Source organism: Gymnoscopelus braueri, assembly GCF_963280865.1.
Source record: "Gymnoscopelus braueri genome assembly, chromosome: 13".
Lineage (NCBI taxonomy): Eukaryota > Metazoa > Chordata > Actinopteri > Myctophiformes > Myctophidae > Gymnoscopelus > Gymnoscopelus braueri.
In genome coordinates, this window is record NC_137615.1 from 15617893 (window position 1) to 15640450 (window position 22558).

General features: G+C 41.1%; 1 protein-coding gene across 1 annotated transcript in view; it reads right to left on the reverse strand.

Annotated features, from left to right (window-relative positions):
- ttyh2l (tweety homolog 2, like) overlaps positions 1–22558 on the reverse strand; it is a 52398-nt gene that overhangs the window by 12765 nt on the left and 17075 nt on the right. Inside the window, exons 3-6 of the mRNA XM_080448021.1 lie at positions 12174–12285; positions 8311–8531; positions 4497–4592; positions 1690–1762 (exon numbers count right to left, since the gene is read on the reverse strand). Of these exons, the coding sequence (XP_080304147.1) occupies positions 1690–1762; positions 4497–4592; positions 8311–8531; positions 12174–12285 (502 nt within the window). The remainder of the gene's footprint in view (positions 1–1689; positions 1763–4496; positions 4593–8310; positions 8532–12173; positions 12286–22558) is intronic.

Genomic DNA, 22558 nt, shown 5'->3' on the forward strand with positions numbered 1-22558 from the left:
GACTAACTGCTATGGACCTTTGGGTAATGTTGAAGAGATGTTCAGCATGTGACTCTGTCCCAAATTGTCATGCTTGCTTCTGGGCCCTCTGCCCCACATTCACTTCCCATCAGTGAACTTGTGGAGGAAGGGATCTTCGATAATCCACTTCCATGGGGAGGATTTACCTCTGACCCAAATCTCATTGACTACACTAGATCTGGACCGTTCCAATAGTTCAGAGTAGGGATGTGCAATGTAATTTCAACAGTGTTAAAACATGTAAAGAAAATAGCTAAAATAGCTATAAAAATATATGAGCTGACAATGTGTCACGAATGCAACGCGTTGTGAGCTTGTAGAGTGGCTATTTGTTTATATTTCTGAAAGTATAAAATAGGGCTTAACCCTTTAAAACTGGGAAAGCATCTGTGTCATTTTAGAGTTTAGCTATATATAGGCTAAACAGCAACATAAGTTTTTCTAAAAACTAGGATTTAGAACAGTGGTTCTCAAAAATAGCCGATATACAAGCTCACAGCGCGTCACTTCGTGCCACGCTGCGAGCTTGTACATCTGCTATTTTTGGAGAATTAGATTTTTTTTTTACACAAAATCTTCTCTTCTGGGGGGGGGGGGGGGGGGGTTCCTGGCACAAAACATTTTCAGATGGGGGGTCCGCGGCCAAATACATATCATTTTGGGAAAAAAAGAAATTTGTAGAATCAGCCTCAGGTCCGTTTAAGTGGTTAAGTCCAACACATTCAGCAGAACCTGGCCATTGAGAAAAAGGTCATTGGTAGTGGTGTTCTTCTGGAGTGAATAAAATGTGACTGTTCTCTGCTGGAGGCAGAAGACTGTAGCGAGGAAGAGGAGAAGGGCAGGCACGGGGGAAGGTTGCTTCCCTGGAATCTGTCCCAAATACAGTTTGGCTCATTTACACCTACTAAGTCCAAATGTACTGTACATCAGTGAGCAGAGTGCAATCTGCCAGGTCTAAGGGGGGGGGGGTTGGAAGAGAACTAAAGCCAGACCACAGCGAAAGATAAGGAAAAAAACCAATCTGTGGAGGGCTGAGGAGAGCAGGGGAGAGAAAGAGAGAGCAGAGAAAGCAAGAGAGACAGGGCGAGAGTGAGAGAGAGAGAGAGAGATTGGCTAGCTTGCCACTGTAATTACTGTCCGAAGCAGCTTTGTTTACTACGATAAGGCCAAAGGTTGAGTATCCTACCGTAAAAGGCTACAGCATGAGCTTGTTATCAGCTTTACAGCATGGCTGACCATAGGGAAACATAAAATGCAGGCACAATACTCTAACTTAATCTGACAAGTTGACTAAGGAACAGATTCTTATTTTAGAAATGGTCCAGGTAAATATTTACAAGGGATGGGAAGCTTACGGCTCAGCTGCTAATTCTGACAACCGTAGAATCACGACTGTAACATTTGGACGGTCATTCCACCACAGTCAGTCAACAATACCAAGCCAGACGCCTCACTAATCTGCTTAAAGCCGTATGGATCAATATACAACATCATTATACAATAGATCTTTCTCACTGATGCTCACTTATATAGAAATAAGCACTCACTTAAAAGAATAAGAGCATTTTCATTGCCTTGATAAAAGTGTGGGATGGATTTAAAGTGTGTATACATGATAATGTCTCATACATAAATGTATCAATGCGTCGGCATGGCGTCTATTCTCACCACAGACGTAGCGGTTCCTGCTCCAAGCGAAGTCCAACTCAGGACCAGTGACAACACCACAAAAGCCATGCTCCTGGATGAAACAAGTTACATGTAGAGAGAGACAATGGCACATTAAAAACAGATAGAATATGAGAGCATTTTATCCACCTTATTTCATTCATACTTTACCCAGTTTTCAACTAAACATCGTACAGGTCACAAGAACGAGAGTAATATGATTAGTCAACACAGGTTTAATTTAAGTCCAGGACATCCTTCTTTCTCTTGTGAATGCCATGCGATCAACCAGCGGAGCCTATGTGATCGACACGACACACCCCAAAACGTTTTCTCCTCGGATCTGCACGAATCACATAAATGATCTATTTTGGATTCAAGACAACGATCTTCGCCAACAAGCGACAATGCCTGTTTGCATGCCTGAAGTGCACCTGTCAGCAGAGGTGTTGTGAGGAATAGGGTGTTCCTCTGCAAGCGCTACGGCTACGTCCTCCCGGTGAGGCTCCTCACTGGCAGGTGAAAAGTAGCGGCAGGTAATCCCATGTGTATTGGAGAAGGCATGTGGTTTCGATACCATCCTATAGGACCAACCAGTCCGCAGACCAACCAGTAGGGGTTGTTGCAGTGACACGATTTAACACAAGCGTGTGAGGAATTGGTAAATTGGCATAATGACTAAATTGGGAGGGTTATATTGAGTTTGTCTCTGACGAAAATGTACAGTATAACTCTAACACAACAGATGCTGCTTATGAATAAACATCGCAATGTCTAGACATCACTCCACTCCCTGTGACAGTGATAACGGGCTAGAGAAAGTGCTGGGAGTCAGAAAGTAATAAACAGTGAGCAGAGAGAGAGAGAGTGTGTGGCTCCCTGATGGATGTAAAAGGCCGCTTCAGTTCCCAACCCCCTTTCTCCTGATTGTCTTGAAATCACCAATGAAGTATCCTAAAAGCACTTAGTTAGGGGAGTATAGGGCTCATCCTGCCCCGGCGATCAATAGACATTAGTGAGGTCCATCAGAGAGGGATGTGAGGAGAAGCTGAGAATGCTCAACATCATCCACTGACACTGAAACACAACACACTGCTCCTAATAGAGGGAGACATGACAGCAGGAAATTTAACCACTGGATTTGCAGGCTTTGAAACACCGGTTGCCACTTCCAATTCAATATTGGACTTCTTTGTCTTTCTGTGGAAAATTGTCCAAAAGGGTTACTTTCTCTTTACTTAGATTATTATTATTATTTTCATAAATTAAAAAGGGTTTCATAAGGCAGGGCAGAGTTTTGAGATCTAGCACCTAATAACTGCATTCAGGCAACTGATCTGTTGGTTTGCTTGTCCGAAAACAACGAATGAATAGCGCATTCATATGACTTTGAATTGGGTTCAACACTAATTCTACAATCTCCACTTGTGCAGCATGTGAGTGGAATAAATACATGGACCAAGTGAGAATGGTATGATAGTCCTACTCTAGGTTCATGCAGCACTCTACACGGTGCCAGAGAGGCTGACCAACTTGCTTCGCCTCAGCAGGAAGCCACAGAAAGTAGAGATAAACTTCCGGGAAGAATGCCCTCATGGAGGGTTTATCGTGATAGGCAGGGTATAGAACATCCACACACTGTTGAACACGAACAGGCACATCAAAATACACCCAGAGGCATGAGAAATTGTTTTAACGACTATTATAAATCATGATCTAATGTCCAGTGTCCAGTTCTCAAGTGCGAAGGGGAAATAAAAAAGACAGATGTTTCAGTCATCCTTAAAATAGCCATCAGTAGTTTTTCTTTTCCTCAATTGAATTTCCCCTCTGTTTCAGAAGAACAGAAATCTTCCTTAGGGGTTGAGACCTCTAATGCAGAAATACAGGAAGCCATTAAATCCTTAAAAACAAATAAAACACTGGGACCAGATGGCTACATTTCAGAATTCTACAAAGAAATCTGACTTAAGTCCTCTTCTTCAGTCCATGTTTAACGAATCCTTGATATCTGGTAACCTCCCAGCAACATTACGACAAGAAACAATAAGACTTTTACAAGGACCCACTTCTTTGCTCCTCATATCGCCCAATATCCTTATTTAATGTGGATAATAAAATACTATACAAAGTTTTAGTGACCAGATTGGAGAAGATTTTGCCACATGGCTCGTGGGCTGGGTGGGGAAGGTGTTATGGTTTAAGGACCTACAGTATAATATGTAAATGAGTAATTATCTTTGTATTTTTTATATAATTGTCAAAATTGTCATAACATAATAATAATGTTTCCCAAAAATATGCATATATTATTAACACATTACCCGCTAAAGACGCAGATCTGCGTTCTATTAAATGCATCACTTGCCCGCCAAGAACGCAGATCTGCATTCTATTATCAATTTTATTTTGGGGGGGGGGGGGATTCCACAAGGGGCGCTCTAACACAGCTTTGGAATGGTCCCTCGTCACTCAGAGAAGCAGAAGACGGATGTGACGTCATTCCAAAAGACAAGACATGCGTCCGCCCCAACTATAGAATTTTTTGAAAAACACTCCTAACTCAGTTATTTTTTTTTTGTGACGAAAACCACCCGTTTTCAACGGGCCATAGCCCCAAAATGGTGGATCGCGGTTGGAATGTTATCGTTCCAGTGGATACACGGATCCCTCCGCCAACCCACGGGGACTTTTCAACGATCGTCTATTTAAGGTAATTACGCTGGCAAGGGGATATATACACACAAATTTAGACTCAAATAGAGGTTGATAGGTATGCACATGCACAAAATCCACCCAGTACTTACATAGAAAGCAGCCACCGCGACTGCCTGGCCACCGCCAGGCAGGTGACTACGCAGATGACCAGATCCAGGATCAGCAGTAGTAGATAGGTCAACCATCTACAAGACAAGGCCAGGAAATGAGGCGTAAGCGTAATGATCATCACCATCGATTTGACTGACAGTTTACTGAACACACATGTACAATAAAAAAAGGTGATACACGCATGACTCAAGGCGTCTATGTGTGTATACAGTACATATTAGCAAGCTTGTATATTAGTTAGAGCCCATCTGTTCCAGGTCATTTCCAGCCTGTTAGCTTAATAATTTAACAGGACAAAATCCATACACATGAATTTTTCATGCTCTTAAAGTGTCCTCTGCAGGAATGGAACACACAGCGTCCTGAATCCCTAACTAAAGTGTGTATGAATGTGGCTTCTGATCCAGACACACGTGGGAGCACTTAACTGACTCATTCTCAACATCACTAGGCCCTGTGGAACTGTAAACCTTATGACAGCGGCCAAAAACATCGATCGCCAGGACACGACACAAAGCATTAATGTCAAGAATCAAGAGGGGTCTCATTTGTCACTCACTCATAAAATGTTGTAAATGATTCCATGATTTTATACCTGCTGCTATTTTATGTGATTTCATACCCTATGCAGTTTAGCACATGAAACTGTAATTTTATATACCTGCTAATTTTATATGCCGGATATGTTTTCCACCTGCACAAGAAGCATTTCTGCCTTTCGCAGTGGCATCTAACCAACTTTTGAATCATGCACCTTATTTATATTGGACTTTGTATATTTGATTTGACTGTGCCTTCCTGTTATTTTACTTGTCCTTTGTTCTGTGTTCCTTTCCTCTCTATCCTCACTTCCCTATTCTAACTCTTCCTGTAACTGCGATATTATGAGTTAAAAAAAATTGACCCACTATTTTACACCTGTAATCGTGTGATGTGACAATAAAGTTGATACTGATAAGTGTAAGAGGAACACAATACTGTACTGTATAATGCAGCGTATGCATATTAAGATTGCCACTAACTACAGTAGCAGTCACTTGTGGTTTTAGAAGTAATAATCCTGGAGTGCTCCAAGCTACTTCTTACAATGGCTGATTTGTAATTGTACACCAGAAGAGTGTGGAATAACTACTCATCAGGCCAGAAAGCAGTGGGCACGCAGTAGGAGAGCTTTTAACACAGATTGCTATTCAATTTCTCCACATAAACAGAGTACTAAAAACCTTCAGGTGAACACATGGAGCATGAAGGAATGGAGAGACATACAATACAAGGGAGGGAGGAGAAGTGGAAAAAAGGAGTGGTGGCATTGTTCCCCTATTCGATGACTCTAGGCTGGTTGTAACATGAGCCCTTCATCAACGTACTGCAAAATCATCAGTGTCAATTTAACCACATGAACCCTGGGGTCCCTATTCTGGGGCGACCATTCAGCGAAAATAGCAGATCTGATCGGCTATATTCGGCCAAGAGATTTGGTGTGGAGGGGAAAAACATGGGAGCTAGTACAGGCCCCTGGGTGACACCGGTCAATGAAGTAATTTATATAGGGTTTAAGTGGTTAATGCTGAGAGTGTAAAAATGGACCCATTTTGCACTAAGGACACTCAGGATTTTGCACTGTACAGTCCTCTCCACAAGCATTTTATAGCCCACTGACTGGTTGTATGAAACCCAATCATTACACAGGAGATTGGTGTCAGGTTGCACACAGCAGCAGCAGCAGCAGCAGCAGGTCCAGAACAGTGAGACCTGGTCCTGAGGCTATAGAGAACGCTCCATGTGGAGCTGGCAATGGAGGACAGACTGATGACATTAATTATATAAATAGGTCAAGGAGGCAACACTGCCTTGTGATACAGTACAACAGTCGCTGCCTGTATTTAATCACGTCAGGAATCAGTAAGTAATTGCAATGACCGGTGGCGCTACTGCTACAATGCAACACCACAATCCTAATAGTAAAGGTTTGGGGAGATGTGTTGAGCTCGCAGTGGGATGTGTTTTGCTGTTTTGGTCCAACCATCACTTAGTAGGCTATAGGCATTTTTTTAAGTAATCAGTAATTATAGACTAGCCACAAATATAAGCCCTCCTGTCATTATCTAGACGGGTGGAGGAAAAAATACTAATAGTATTTAGTAAACCATCCCTCCAGGCTATGGGCTAAGAGGAGGAACTAGCCAATTACAGATTGCATGTGCATTTTCCCATTTCTGGGACTGAGTTCCGTCTCCGGTGCTGACAGCCAATGGTGTGTGATTGGTGTGCTTTTATCTCATTAATTAGATAACCAATCATGTGTCACGTTCTTGCTTCCTTCATTTTCTCTTCCAACACTGAGACTCACTCCAAACCATTTGACAGGTATCTGACATGAATTGAATTTGAATTGGGAATTACTTTTTTTCCATCCTGTCCAATTGGCCACCCTGGCACCCCACTTTGAAAACCACTGCATTAGTCAACTATAATAACTATAATCATGGAGCTTACACAAAAACGAATTCCACCCACTTCTTTACACCTGTAAACCAGTGATGTGACTATAATAAAGTTGATTCTCTTTATTCTCTCTCTCTCCCTTTATAACTCACCACATAATCCCTATGACTTGCACACATGGCTGCACGCAGAGAGAGAGAGAGAGAGAGAGAGAGAGAGAGAGAGAGAGAGAGAGAGAGAGAGAGAGAGAGAGAGAGAGAGAGAAGAGAGAGAGAGACAGTCATGTATACCAGTGGTTCTCAACCTGTGGGTCGGACTAGGGACCCCCAGGGGGGTCCCAACATGATTGTTTTTTTTTGGGGGGGGGTCCCCAGATGACAGTGAGACAATTTAATACCTTAAAAAAAAAAAAGAAAGAAAAGAAAAATACCATTACTGCATCAAAAGTAATCAACAAACTATGCTATAAAAACTGGTCAAACATTGGCCAAATTGTCAAATAATATAAGAAAGAGGCAAAAATAATTAATTGCCTATCAACTATTTTCAAATTCTTTATCTGTGGTCTGGAACCGAGTCAAACTAAATGTAATGCCTCAACTCCCACAATTCCAAGTGCTTATCAGGGTGGGGGGTCCCCAGTTTAAATGTGATTATTTTGGGGGGTCACAGCCTGAAAAGGTAGAGAACCACTAATGTATACTACTTGCCTTATAGGTGTACCTTTCAGGCCAAAACATTGTGCAATAACGCAGTACAAAACAACCCAAGTGCATTCATTTATTTCTCAATGGAATAGCTTTTTCAAAACGCATGAGTGCAAGCAGTACGTATTATACTAGAAATTCTCTAGAGTTCGACACCTACAGTACGTGCCACTGCCAATGTGACAGATTTGGCCATATATATATATATATATATATCTGTGTGTCTGTCAGTCCTTTTATGGCCATATATGGAGATCTCTGTATCTCTGTATTTGGTTATGTGTTGTACAGCAACAGTCCTTTTTGGCCCCAAGGACCCCTTCCAATATATTCAATACCATATTCATTACCAACCACCCACAATGTATGTCCAACAATGGATATAACATTGTACTTTATAGTTGCATAATGGAGATATTTGATATTGGTATGAGTAACACCGTACACCACCGTCGCGCATGCTCGCGGTTTCCAATTGTATAGATAGATTCAATTGTTTAAATTGAACGTTCACCGAAAATAGCTATTTTGGGGGAAATAAATTCAGTCCAAGTACAGTTGCAACTCATGTCAGTTTTACTAAGAATAGAAGGTTTAAGTGGTTGACAGAAACAAACAAAAATGTGTTAATTCCACCAACCTATAATACTCAAAGAAGGCTGTTTGGTCAGCAATGGCTGCAAGGTCCACATTGGCCCTGCCAATATCCGGCAGGTTAGTCAGCTGGCTGATGATGTTGGAAGACATGAGCTGCATGAAGCGGAGAGCCTTGACAAAGTCTTTCCTCTTGGCAAAGATCTCATCCAGTCGCTCCAGGTGCTGCCTTACACCACTTTCCATACTGGATAGGGAACCCCCAACCTGGGGAACAAAAGCAAGAGGGCAACAGACTGTTTTGGTGGGGTTGCAGTAAATGGAAAAGAGGCAGAAAGAGAGACGTGGAGAGGAAGGTTTAACAGGAGAGGGGTGGGAGAAGGAGTGCATCAGGAGACGAGATAAGAGATCAGAAACTAGTAACTATTTGTAAATTAAACGATGAGAGGAGATGTAGCCAAAAGGTGAACAGATCAAAGAAACCCTTTGGAAGAACCCCCCCAATCTGTGTTTTATTCTGATAAACAATGATGCTGAGAGGAATGCTGATGATAACACTGGGTGAGAGATCTTATCACTGATGTGTGTGAAGTTGAGAGCCTAGGGGGATGTGTGGAGGAATGAACAAATTTTTCTTTTTGTACATTACTTTGATAGAGTGGCTGTCATTGCTATAAAACCTCCTGAAAAAAAACGCAGCAATACAGCTAACAGCAGGTCAATTTTAGCCGCCAGATACTGTCTTAAAAAAAACACTGAAGCAGCACAAACAATTCATATAACATTTGCCCCCATTTTATTTTTTTCGAATCGAATCCAAGGCGGTTTCATGTAGTGAAAAAGAATTTTCCCGGACACGTGTGCCTGCCTGCAGCTTTTGTTGGCACAGCGCTTTGTTTATGTGTGATTGTTTGTACATCTGTGTCTATATTTGCATGTGGGTTTGGATGGTTCTGTGTTTGGGTATATATCATGAAACAGGATAGAAGGATCTGATTTCTTAAAATAAAGACAAATAGAGGAAGTCTATATTTAAACCTCATTATGTTGATGTGCTTTGGCTGAAATAGAGAATACATAAACAAAACATACAATCGCACCGACTTGAAAGCTGTGCTAGTTTCAAATAGATTTTGTTCTGAAACACGTAGTAGTTTAACAAGCACTATAAACGGCAATGTTAAGAAACAATGTTAAGAAACTGATCCACTTGAGTGCTGTTGTTGCTGTATTAACACTTATATTATTGATATCTCTGATTTCTCACCGCCTAAATTTGAAATCGATATGAAAGCCCATTTATGACTCTGAATAAATTTTAAAAAGCCTGAATTGTTTCATTTCTCGTAATTTTGACTTTATCTCAGTTTTTTCTTCTTCTACTGTACAGCATATAACATAAAGTCGGAACTGTGACAAAAAAAAAGAGCAAAAAATAAAAAAACGTTCAGGTTTCAGGACTTTTTAATTTTATTCAGTGGGCAGAAATAAGACACCATACAATCGAGTCATATCGGACCACATATGCTATAAGGTCATGGGAACTCGACACAACTGAGTTGAAATCATTTCTTGGTATCACTGAGCCTTAAACCTTTCAAACACCTTCCATTAACTTGGAGTGAATCCATGCGGTCTTCAGTCTACGTGCGACCCCAGAGAGCAGCCATGTGTTGAGATAATACACAGCTCATCCTGCACTCCAGTACTCCCAAGGGAAAAAGACCTGATTGCCCGTAAAAACACTCCTACTACCAGTCTCCATGTTCATCATGTTTCACAGCCCCTGCCATGGAGCCCTGAGTGAATCTTATCTACTAGCCAGGTCTGCAGTCAGCGCCCTCAACCTTCACTGGTGTGAACCATCATGTACGCCTTTAAAATGCGTCTGGATGAAGCTGGGTCTCTTAACTTAAAAAAGATAGTGAGAAAGCCTCTCTAGATTGGGCATGCCTTTCTAACAACATGGATCACACTTGAGGCTTGCAGCACTTCTTTAAACACCAATTTCCATGCAACCTCACCTGCTGTGATGCTTTTGGGGATACCAAGCACCTGAAATGTGCCTTAAGCGCACAAATAAAAATCTACAATCACGACAGTGAAAAGAGAAACAGGTTGATAGAAAGTGAAATAAGGCACACGAGGGAGACCTTAACTCTGATATTACAGGTAAAAAAATAAGTAGTGTAAGCTATGATGACTTGCCGGTTAGAATCAGAATTTATAAGATGAGCAGTAACCACTAGCCTGCTCCAACAATCACAAGACACAACCTGCCTGGTTCATTATCGTCTGGAAGTACTTGCCAGCAGTGTCCAAAATAAGACAAATAAAACAGCAACCAAACAAACTGACAGGTCCTTAAAAAGCAGAGAAAGAAGCAGAACTTTGAAAGTGTTGATATTGTTGGTAGGGACATTGTTCTTGTATTGGTAGTTTATTCTGTGATTTTACATAGACCATAATGTCATAATGATTGATGGAAATGTGTGTTGCAAGATCGAGGGTTAAGCGCTAACCCATTCATAAAAGTGCCCTCAAACCCCTTTAATTACTGAACAAAAACATCATATTTTATACACTAACAGTATGTTATCAAGGTACTAAAGAATAAGATGGACATGTGTTTAGATATACCAGATAAGATCTTGCCAACTTTTTTTTGCAATAAACAACACACCTTCTTGCAATGTATTCTTAATGGTACAATATACCCAATACTGCTACGGAGTTGTTGCTATAGGCATTATTGTCTGTAAGTAATGCAAAATATATCAATTCTCTATAACAGCTTCATTAAAGAATGCTCCTTTTCTCTCCAACTCAAACCGTGGCATCATCCAAGTCAGTTTTAGGATTAGATGGGGAAAGACAGCAAAACAACTCTGTAAATGCAGCTGTCATTGTTTTAGTTTCTTTGTTTTCTAGCAGGAAGTGTTTGCTCCCCTGGAGAATAGCTGTATTTCTCACAAGCTATCCCCAGTATGCAGCTATAGTATCAAATCAATACTAAGGCAACATCAAAACCCCACAGTAATGAACTATGAAATCATCCAAATCCATTCGGTGCACACAGTCGAAAATAAATATGCGTAGCAAAGATCCGGTTTCTACTTTGGGCTATTTGTGTACAACATTGTGGGATAAAAGCTAGTTTGAAGGGGAGAGCATGTTTGAAGATAATGAGAAAGAGAGAGAGAGAGAGAGAGAGAGAGAGAGAGAGAGAGAGAGAGAGAGAGAGAGAGAGAGAGAGAGAGAGAGAGAGAGAGAGCGAGAAAGAGAAAGAGAGAACAAGAGAGAGAGAGAGAGAGAGAGAGAGAGAGAGAGAGAGAGATAAAGAGAAAGAGAAAGAGAAAGAGAGAGAGGTAGGCTTACTGTCCTTTCATCCAATGCAGATGGGAGTTAATCCCCTACTTCCTTATTGTGATTACCGTTTCCTCCTGGGCTCTTAGGTGACCCCCTGCCCCTCTCTCTCTCTCTCTCTCTTCTATTCCTCTGTTCATTCTTCCGCTACACTTTGCAAATAAGTCTGCCCACTCTGGATGCAGGTCAGGAGTTGTTTTGCAACAAGCCCCAATTACACAGCCAGGGCCACCACACTGCAATCCCCCCACCCAGTGCCAAGAAGCTGAAACAGACCCCCAATGGTTGTCTGCTGTTAGAAGCAAATACACATTACATTCATCAATGGGGGTTATCTCTGTTATTTACTATCTGTAATATCATGTTAATGCCCCAAGTGCAGGGGAAATGGTGGGCACGATAATCAATTAAGCAGTGTGTATGATAATAATGCGTAACAAAAACAGATCCTGGGACCCTGACGGGTGCATTTGGTCCCATTTGTACACTCTCAGTGTTGAATTAAGACTCAGCCCTAGGGTTGGGCATGTGTGTGTTTCTCACCAGATTGTTGATGCCACCCAACGTGTGATTGGCATTGTAGAGGGAGTAGGTCAGCTGGTATACCCCGTCGTTGGTCTCACTGTTTCCATAGAAACCCACCCCAACAGCGGAACTGTTCAAAAGAGAAAAGAGATGATTAAGATGAAGCACGCGTATATTTAATTCAATGTTACATCATATTGCTTTTTTTGGAACGACAACCACACGGGCTGTCCCGTGACAGCTGAGACGGAACAGTGTCGTTTCCAATTTCCCTGTGGGGAAGGTAGAGCCTTGAGGCAAAGTGAGATAACTTTGCATTAGCTTCGTTTTCTTTTCAAAAAAGTCCCCCAGTCATTAAAGTCTGCCAGAGTACCAGCCTCCCTGTCCAACATGTGTGTTTGTTCTTTCTATTCCTCTTTCCTAAACCCACAATAAAATAACAACTACTAACAAGCTACTGACAACTCCCAACATTCGCAATGAACTCGGGTCAAGGCAGCTACTACTGTGGGCGGACAAATAATTAAATGTATTGAACTAAAACTACAGATTCTGGGAGCAATGGTACTGTATAGACTTTCCGCCCATTTCTATTTATGTAAGCGGACTAATTGGGCCTGGATCTGACCAAAACACATGTGCATTCATTGTTAGTATATCTCAATGGGCTTCCCTGAATAAATAAAGGAAAAAGAAAGTATGGATTTTCTTCTATTCCTCTCTTCTTTCTGGCTGACCTAGCCTTGCACGAAACACACTGAAGCAACATGATATCCCTCTCATTTCATGCTTGATGAAGTTTTTGCTCTCCTGAAAAAAGTCTACAGCTCTAACCCTTGTGTAATCTTCATATTATGCACCCGACATCCACAAGGGTCATAAATGAGCAGCTGCCTATGACCAAGTGTCTTCATTGAATTTGAACCCATAATCTATTTTGCATGAAGAAACAAACCAGCTGTTCTAGTTGAATAACTGTTTTCCTACATCCAGAAAGAGAGTATTGAGTTTACACCACTAGACTACGAGACGCGTCACATCATTACAGGTTTTTCTGTGTGTTCTGTGTGTCTGTCTGCAAACAAAATTACTGGCAAACGAGTGGGCAGATTTCCCTGAAACCTGGTTGGAATGATCAGTTGGCTGGCCCAAAAAGATAATTAACTTTTGGGTCAACATTTTGGGTCATCTATCTGTGCGGGCAGGTGCGTTTGTTTTTATTCTTGAACTTTTTAATGAATCTCACTATTTGTGGGTGTCCACTGCCTTTTTGTCATAATATTTATTATTGTTTTGATGAAAGGTGAAGTACAGTATAGTCTGAATGAAAAACTAAATCAGGCCAATGACCTTGTGGCCAGTGAACTGTGCACTTCTGGACTCAGTGATGAGAGAAATGGGGACGCTGTGAGCTTGCAGATCTTCTATTTTTGGTGCGCGTCATGGCGCACAGCCAAGTAATGAGTCAGGCATAAGCCTCTGAGACTATAACCAGCCTCATCAATGTGTGTACGTCCACTGTTACCGGACAAGGCTGTATTGACCGAAAGAGTAATGAATGAATCGAAATGAATGAATCAACTTTGTTGTATGCGATAGCAGTGAGATCAGAGGCCAGTGGTCTGGTCATCTTCTAGGGGAGGGTCACATTGCCTTGGGAGCAAAACCTCATCCATCATATTCTAGACACAATTGTGGTTACTGAGACTGGGTGGCTGTAGTACAACACTCATGCGTGCGTGCAGAATATTGTCTTGCTGTTCTGGAAGTATGTGAATGTGTATCTAATTGAAACTGTAAAATCTGAATTTCAAACACGCACACGCACACACGCTCCTGCATTGAGCTGAGACAGATAAATAAATCCAGGAGCCAATGGGTTCACAACATTTTTACAAGATGAGAGGTATTTGAAGATATTCTATTAGCAATAAAGTGTATCGGCTACTCCTAAATCTAACCTCTAAATGCAGAGATTATGACGACATAGACACACAGAGTTTTGGGCAATCTACTTTAAAAAAAGAAATCTACTTACTTAGTGAGCTACAACACACCAAAAGCTCCCTTTCAAAATAAGTTACTCAGTAGAAGTACAGTAGCTCAGCTATATTGAGGCCACTTTGTACCTAATAAAGTTGGCAATGTGGCTGAGGACATGCTATGACATTGAGTGATTAAATAAAACATAAAACTGTATCAAAGCTACAAATTGATGGAGATGGAGAATTCTCTTTTTTGATGTGATGGTAGTCTGTCAAGCCAGACAACTCTTTCACAATCTTTGAATGCTACAGAGATGTTAGGCGGAAGCATTTGAAAAATTGAGTGAGCCAAGTCTCGAGAGACTACGTGATGGACAGACTGCACTCAAAACTCGTCTGTCGTGCTACTTTATGTTGATGTGCCACTGAAAATGTTAGTGATGTAGCTTTTGTCAAGCTGCCCAAGTACACAGCGGAAAAGAATTGCTCAACTACTTGAAAGTTACATCATTCTGAAAGTAATGAAGCTACCCCCAAGCTACTTGAAAGCTACATCATTCTTAACCCATTAAGACCGGGAAAGCATCTGTCATTTTTTATTTTAACCACTTTAACTATTATTTTAACTATCATTTAGAATTTACAACCTCATAGCGTGGCACCGAGTGCTGCGCTTGTAGATTCTTTTAGAAAAATCTTGAAAATGTGTGCAAATCTTTGAATATATATTTTTTAAAGCGAAACATTTTTAACTCAAATCTTTGCTTCTGGGGATTCTACAAATGTCTTCTAAATCCTAACAGTTTTTTGAAAAAACACATGTCAGTGGTTCTCAAACTTTTTCATGTCAAAATTATATGTATTTGGCCGTGGACCCCCCATCTCAAAATATGTTGTTCCAGGTACCCCCCCAGAAGCAAAGATTTGAGTTACCGGTATATATATTAAAAAATGTGCACACATTTTCACAGGTTTTTCAAAAATAGCAGATCTACAAGCTCATAGCACGGCACCGAGTGCCGCGCTATGAGCTTGTAGATCTGCTATTTTTGAAAAACTTTTTTTGAATAACAAAAGAAATTTAAAAATGACACAGATGCGTTCCCGGTCTTACTGGATTAATTCACACCATTCACACCAAGAAGTGGGAAGTGATGAGATGATGACTGATATCAACTTCTGTTTTTATATTTTCATAAACGTGTCACACCGTCGATGTCGCCTAGCACCCTCCGTTCTCTACCAAGCCACACGATAAATATAGGCCATGCGACGGCCAGATGGACACCACAGGCAATGATATCACCTTCTGAAGTGAGAATGTGACTGGTGGGGGTGGGGGTGCAAGTGAGGTGATGCACATCCTGTCATATCATGTACCCGCTTCTGTGTATTTGTGTATCGTCGCTGTGGGGTGGAAACCGTGTATGTCCGAAACCGTTACTTTACAGGAAATGGACAAAAATAACCTGCATGTGGTCAGATGGATCCAATGCAGCTGTTTATCTAATCACAAGCTCTTGTTATTTTTTTTGTTGGTTAAAATATGTATTCAAACCACAGACAGAATTAACCACTTTCACATTATAAATATTTCCCAAAATGTTCAGATCTATAACCTCACAGCTTAGGAGCTATTAGCACAGCTTAGCATAAGAGCTCAGATCTCATCTGACCAGACACACACACACACACTCCGTATTGATCGAATGTTCAAAAACTCCTCCCATTCAGACCTTTTTAGAGCATACTTTCTGACAGACAAACAAGAATGTTATTTACAGGTCATGCTGTACTAGATTCATTGTTTACCAGGTATCCTAGATACAGTAGGCCTACTTTGAGGCACTATTATTCTCTTTGCACTCTACTTACGACTATTTAGTACAGTATTTACCCTGTTGCTTTGTGGGATCACTTACTCGCACTCTGGATAACAGTGCTACTAAATGTCTACCTTTTTTTTAATTGTAAAGTGTGTGTGTGTGTGTGTGTGTGTGTGTGTGTGTGTGTGTGTGTGTGTGTGTGTGTGTGTGTGTGTGTGTGTGTGTGTGTGTGTGTGTGTGTGTGTGTGTGTGTGTGTGTTTGCTTTAGCCTTTTCTTTTCATTTTTGTTTCTTAAAAAAAATCTGTAAAGTGCCTATGTAAACTATGGGTTTAAAAAGCATTATACGGATACAGTTCTTATTATTGTGGCTGGCAACCAACACTATAGTTTTTGTTCACCTTTATTAAAGAGTAGAGCAACCCGAAACGCTACTCCTACCACAGTTTTGATGGAACACACACGACACATGTCGTATGTCAAATATGGAATGGTGTGCTTGCATTTTGCTAAGCAATATGTTTTATAGTTACATTTCTACAATCTCACAACACATCGCATCATGACATACCTTTTCGCTTCCTAGAAATGTAGTGGAGTCAAAAGTATATTTGTCTTTGGAATGTAATGGAGTGAAAGTATCCAAAATACAAATAGTAATAGTAATGTAGCCTACTTCGTTACTGCCCACTACTGCTGCTTAATCATTTGAAATAATTAATGCATCTAATTATTATCAACACCAGAAAAGATTGAGCACTGAAACCTATGCTGTAAAAATAATGTTGAGTTCGTATTTAGTTATTATTGCATTATAATCTGAGGCGTCAAGTGCGGTTTGTCCAGTCAGATTATAGCTGCTGTTTGTGGCGGGCATTTACAAACGCTGTGACGCTCAAGCTGTCAGTGAGCGTAGATAATATCAGACCTGCAAGCTCACAGCGTACGTATCCACGACGCACTGTGGGCTTGTAGATCTGCTGTTTTCGGCTCTCGACACCGTCACGTGACGAAGTATAAACCTAGCTTCAGTCATGCTGTTGTTTTATGCAGAGACGCGACGCGGTTCTTTGAATGAAAGGGGGAAAAAAATAAGGATTATAGGACTGGTATAATATGGTTCCACCTGCACGCAGCGCGACCTCACAGTGACACCAATAACAGACAGTTGTTGTGAAGTCTCTTTAGGCATCTCTGTTGGATGGACTTTATATGCAGGTCCATTGTTGTTGATTAGTGGTAGGACAACTTGGCATTGTACAGCTTGCATTTGACCTGGTTTTCATTAGGCATACTAAACCAAACTTCTCATACAAGTTTGTGTGTGTGTGTGTGTGTGTGTGTGTGTGTGTGTGTGTGTGTGTGTGTGTGTGTGTGTGTGTGTGTGTGTGTGTGTGTGTGTGTGTGTGTGTGTGTGTGTGTGTGTGTGAGTGAGAGAGAGAGAGAGGGCGAGAGTGTGAGTGAGTGAGTGAGTGAGTGAGTGAGTGAGTGAGTGAGTGAGTGAGAGAGAGAGAGAGAGAGAGAGAGCACACCGTGTTGTGTTTTTTTTACCGGCCAGGATGTCTGGAGGTCGGAGGAAATTATATTTTCTGGTATGTGTCATAAAAGAACGTCCCAAATCGCTAATTATCGGCCTAAAGTGACCCTTCACACACATACATTGCACGCACACACACACACACACGCACACACACACACTCTCACACACACACACACAGTCTCCCTGAGGGGAGGGAAGATGCTTTCCATGTCAGTGTCCCTGTCCTGTCACGTGTGTGCATGGACAGCATCACAGACCATTACATCAGTTCCTAACACAAGCCATGGATAGATAAACATGACTTACTGCAGTGGTTCCAAACCTATTCAGGATCAGCAACCACTTTAAAATCTTGAAAGCCTTCTCAGCCCACCCATCTGACCACGGATCAGGCGGGTCGGCCGCCTGCCTTTTCAGAGCATGTTTATTTGAATGATCAACCAATTGCGTTCCGGGTTGGATCAATGGAACTAACATAGCACACTTTAAGTTCCTATTTATCCGTATCACAATTGAAACAAATGTTTGTTTCAATGTTTTAAAGTAAAAATACCAAGACATTTTATTACTTTTTTAATATTAATGTTATATTATCAATAGGATATTACTATTTTGCAAACTATTTGGCGTCCCACAGGTTGGGAATCACTGAATTACTGTATATTAACTAGGAAACAGTGTGGTACTCAAAATACAGTGCACATTAAATCATTAATAACGTCAGATTAAATAAATGAGAAAATCAAATAATTCACACCTGCTAGTGTGCATGCAACCTTTGGTTAAATCTGTCAAATCTTGGGTATTCTTTGATCTCACTGATCAGTCATAAATACAGGCTGTATGTCACGTACTGTGTGCAGCGGGTGAAGCTCACATACAGGAAATGCAAAACCACAAAAGGCCTCTGCCTGCTGCAAGACTTCGAGTGCACCTCGGCAGTCATTTCAACCAGTCAATATCCTAATCCTTCTTTAGGAAAATCAAGTGATAAAATAATTTAAATCCCTTATCCTAAAGTGAGCTGTTCAACATAAATGACGTTCTAATACATTTCCATATGTTCAACAGCCTCCAGTTTTGTGAGTCTGACAGACTGACAAAATAAATGGCATTAATGACACACTACTGACACTGTAACGACATGGGACATTAGACTTTCTAAGTTTAGCTTCCAGGGTATCTACACAGTCAAATCCTTAGTTTTAATGCATTCAAATTTGTATCTCTGAGAGTGTACAAATGTGACCAAAAGGGTCCATTTGGTTAAACTCTCTGAGAATTCTACTGTGTATTCGTGTATGAATGGGTGGCTCTGGACATGAGACAGAAGCTGGGCCTTCCATCAACATCTAGCAGCATCAGCCATTCACAACAAAGCATATGATTCAAACATGAGTGATTCACTCCAGAGTTCAGAATGTTTAAGCCATTCAATCCAGGAACGCATACTATGTCATTTTAGATTTTAACCACTTTAACCATTATTTTATACTTTGGCTATTCAAAGATAGTAGATCTACAAGCTCCTAGTGCGGCACTCGATGCCACGCCACAAGCCTGTAGATCTGCTATTTTTGAAAGATCATGAAAATGTGTGCAAATCTTTGAATATATATTTTCAAAGTGAACATTTGTAACTCAAATCTTTGCTTCTGGGGGTGCCTGGAACTAAACATTTTTAGATGGGGGTCCGCGGCTAAATACATATAATTTTGTCTGTTCAGAAAACTGTTTAGAAGATATTTGTAGAATCGGCCTCAGGTCTTAATGGGTTAAATGGTGACCAAAGATCAGCTCTTTGATGAATGCGAGGAGGGAGTCAGAATTTTTTTTCATTTCACAGTTCTATCTCAGTGATGAATCGTGCAGCGCAATGCGCAAAATTAAGATTTCAGCCACACTTCATGAATAAATAACAAAAGGAAACTAATGCATTTCAGCTATGATAGCTCTCAGGGGTAAGACTGAGATATGTGAGTGAAATAGAAAGTACAGATTAATGCAACAAAAGCAGCACGCCACTTCCTGGTGTGTTATTCCCATTACATTTCCCCTCAAATGTAATCCTGTATGGAAATCACAATTAGTGATTACCAAAAAAAACTATTGTGAAAGCAAGATGGTAATGATGAATTCAGTACAGAACTTATCTCAACTCACGTCAGGTTTACAGGAATAAAAAAAAGTGGGTGCATTTTTTTGTCATACAAGCTCCATCATTAGAAGATAAATTAAGTAGGAATGTGCGTTCCTTGGAGCGCAGATAGCAGCGGATAATAAATAGACTAACAAATGAATAAACACTAACGAGCGGTATAGGGAAAGGGTAGCCTGATTATCAGCCTGAAGCTGCGTGGACCTTCAGTCTGACATTAGCTTCAGTGTCCACGATTACCAGGGGGAGGGGATTCAAATCTCCCTAAACCAATCACAAGAGCTCCACGGATCCGCCTGCATCTGACGTCATCGCACAGCTTGTTCTAGCAGATATTCGCTGATTGGCTTGTCGTTAGACCACTCCCACCTCCGACTCTGATTTGACAGGTTTTTCTTCGACCGTGAAAAGCCATAGGCTCACATTATGACACCAGACCAAGAGGAGCTCACTCAGAGAGTGGGCGGGGTCTATGGTCTACCAGGCTATGGAAAGGGCGTAGGGAGGAGCCTAAGTCCCTGGAGCCCAGAAGCCCCTAGTTCCGGTGGCCATCTTGGATAACCATAACAACAGCTTGTATCAACTGTGACGTCGCTACGCCCGCTCTCTATAGTGCGGTACAAGTTATAGTAGCAATGCTCTGTGATTATGGTGTGTTGAACTAGCCACTTGACTGTCCCCATCACACAAATACACAACAGTTATCAAAAATATAAACGGCTTAAACTGCAAGTGTTTCTACTGCACATGCTCATAAATCTAATAAAGTGTTCTTCACTATGCAACATGCCAACGTCACCATGATGTCAACACGGTTACAATTCATGTCATAAATCATTAGTGTTATTGTCATCACCTAGGCGCTGTGTGAGGTAATTTCCCAGAAATTAAGCTGTGTGTGTGTGTGTGTGTGTGTGTGTGTGTGTGTGTTTGAAAACACAGCCTCCGTTTCTCAGTGGACTTGGAGCTTGGGGTAAAGGGGTAAAAATGCACCCTCCAACCGCTCTGAGCACCTGGAATCCCTGTTGTATATCCCACAGCAGCAGCATTTGACCATAGTGTTATTATTCCTATAATGTTGCCGTTTATCGTGACGCGTAGATTATATTGATTTATATTGTACGAATGTGAACGTGTCCTAGTCTATGGCGGTTTAGCAACGGTTGCTAAACCGTTTTGAACAATTGCTATTGTACGGAGGGGGCTTAGCGAATGTGTTTTCAGCCTACTCCCTGCCCACACCATTGTGAAATCCCAGAGGGACATTTTGTTCGCTGGGGAAGTTAGTTGTTGACAGTAATGTTGATCTATTTATTTAATTACTGTTGATCAAGTGCTACTTTCTCATTTGTCTTTGTTAATAAATAATGCTATGGCTAAGTAATAAACAGATGTTTGCCCAGCATTCATCGTTAATCCTCTACTGAGCCTCTACAGCCTGTTGAGATGGCAATGGGGGGGGAAAAAAGAAACAATTATCCTGTGGCTCAGTAGATAACAGAGGCGTCGTCGACGTGTGAGACACATGATGAGAAATGTGGACGAAAAAGCAAAAATGTGCACACTGACTGACACCCACCAGACAGAGAGAGCGGTCCATCAGAAAGGCGGTTAGTGCTAGATTGGGGGGGGGGGGGGGGGCTGGATGAAGGGGGAGGTGGTTCTTTTTGTTTCACTCTGAAGTGAATTAAGAATTGCAGAAAAGAAAACCAGGTGTGCAAGTGAGTAAAAATACCCTGGCACAAATATTATACTATCTGGTGCTCTTGGAACAATAGGAATGAAGACATATCCAAACTAGAGTACATACTGTAGCTCCCACTAGGCAGTCAAACAACAACAGGAAGGAACAGATATATTTAAAAGGCTTTATTGTCGAGTGGCTACATAATTATAAAGAAAAAACAGTATGTTTTGACCACACAGCTGGTCTTCATCAGGACATAACAAGAGAGAACGGTTTACCCATATAGCCTCCAGTATAATATATAGTTACACGCAGAATAGGAAGACAAATCTTTTCATAATGTTGAATGAAACATTTATTTGTCTCATCTGTAACAACTATGTAATAGCGAAGAAGGGGAAACTGGAACGACAGTTTTGTAAAACATAACTGGCAACACATCAGTCTGTTTTCATGAAGCTGGTTGGTAAAGTTAAGGCGACCACTGCAGGCAGCCTACCTACTGTTTCATGCGGCATGTCTTGATGGCGAGTTATTCGAGGCATTGCTTTCAGCTGGAGAGGATTTGTTTGGCCATTTTAAGAACAGGGCTTGAATTTTGAAATCATGGATGTCATCAACAGTTGTCCAGGAGAACAGTGACACAGATGCTAGGGGATTTCAGAGACTTGGAGGCACAGCTGCAGACATTAAATCCTGTGTTTCTCTATCCATTTGGATGAGTCAACAGATATTACTAATGTTGCCCAACTGTGGATCTTTCCAGTCTAGTGATGCCTGCTTGTAGTTTTTTTTCCTTTTTTCTTTTTACAGAAAGCAGTTATTATTCTGTGGCGTCATCTGATTTGATATTAAAATTGGCTTAAGGGAGGACAGACAAAAGGGCATTCAGACGTTTACAACGGGTACTCTGACAAAGCAAGTGTGAGGGCCCCGAACTGTAGATGTGAGGGCTGTGCAGCAGCCCGAATATTGAATTTTAAAACTAAACTAGGCAAAACTCGATTTATATATGAAACAGGATCATGTGCATAGTACCTTTCTTCCCAGATGTAGTAACTTGCCTTTATTATTCACATGGAAATATTGACTTATAGGGCATAGCAGTGGCGGCCATTTTCTGGTTCCACTCCAAAATAGTCAATGCATTTTTCCCATTGACATTTCCAAAAATATTTATATCAATTAATTTAAGCCTAGAATCAAGCC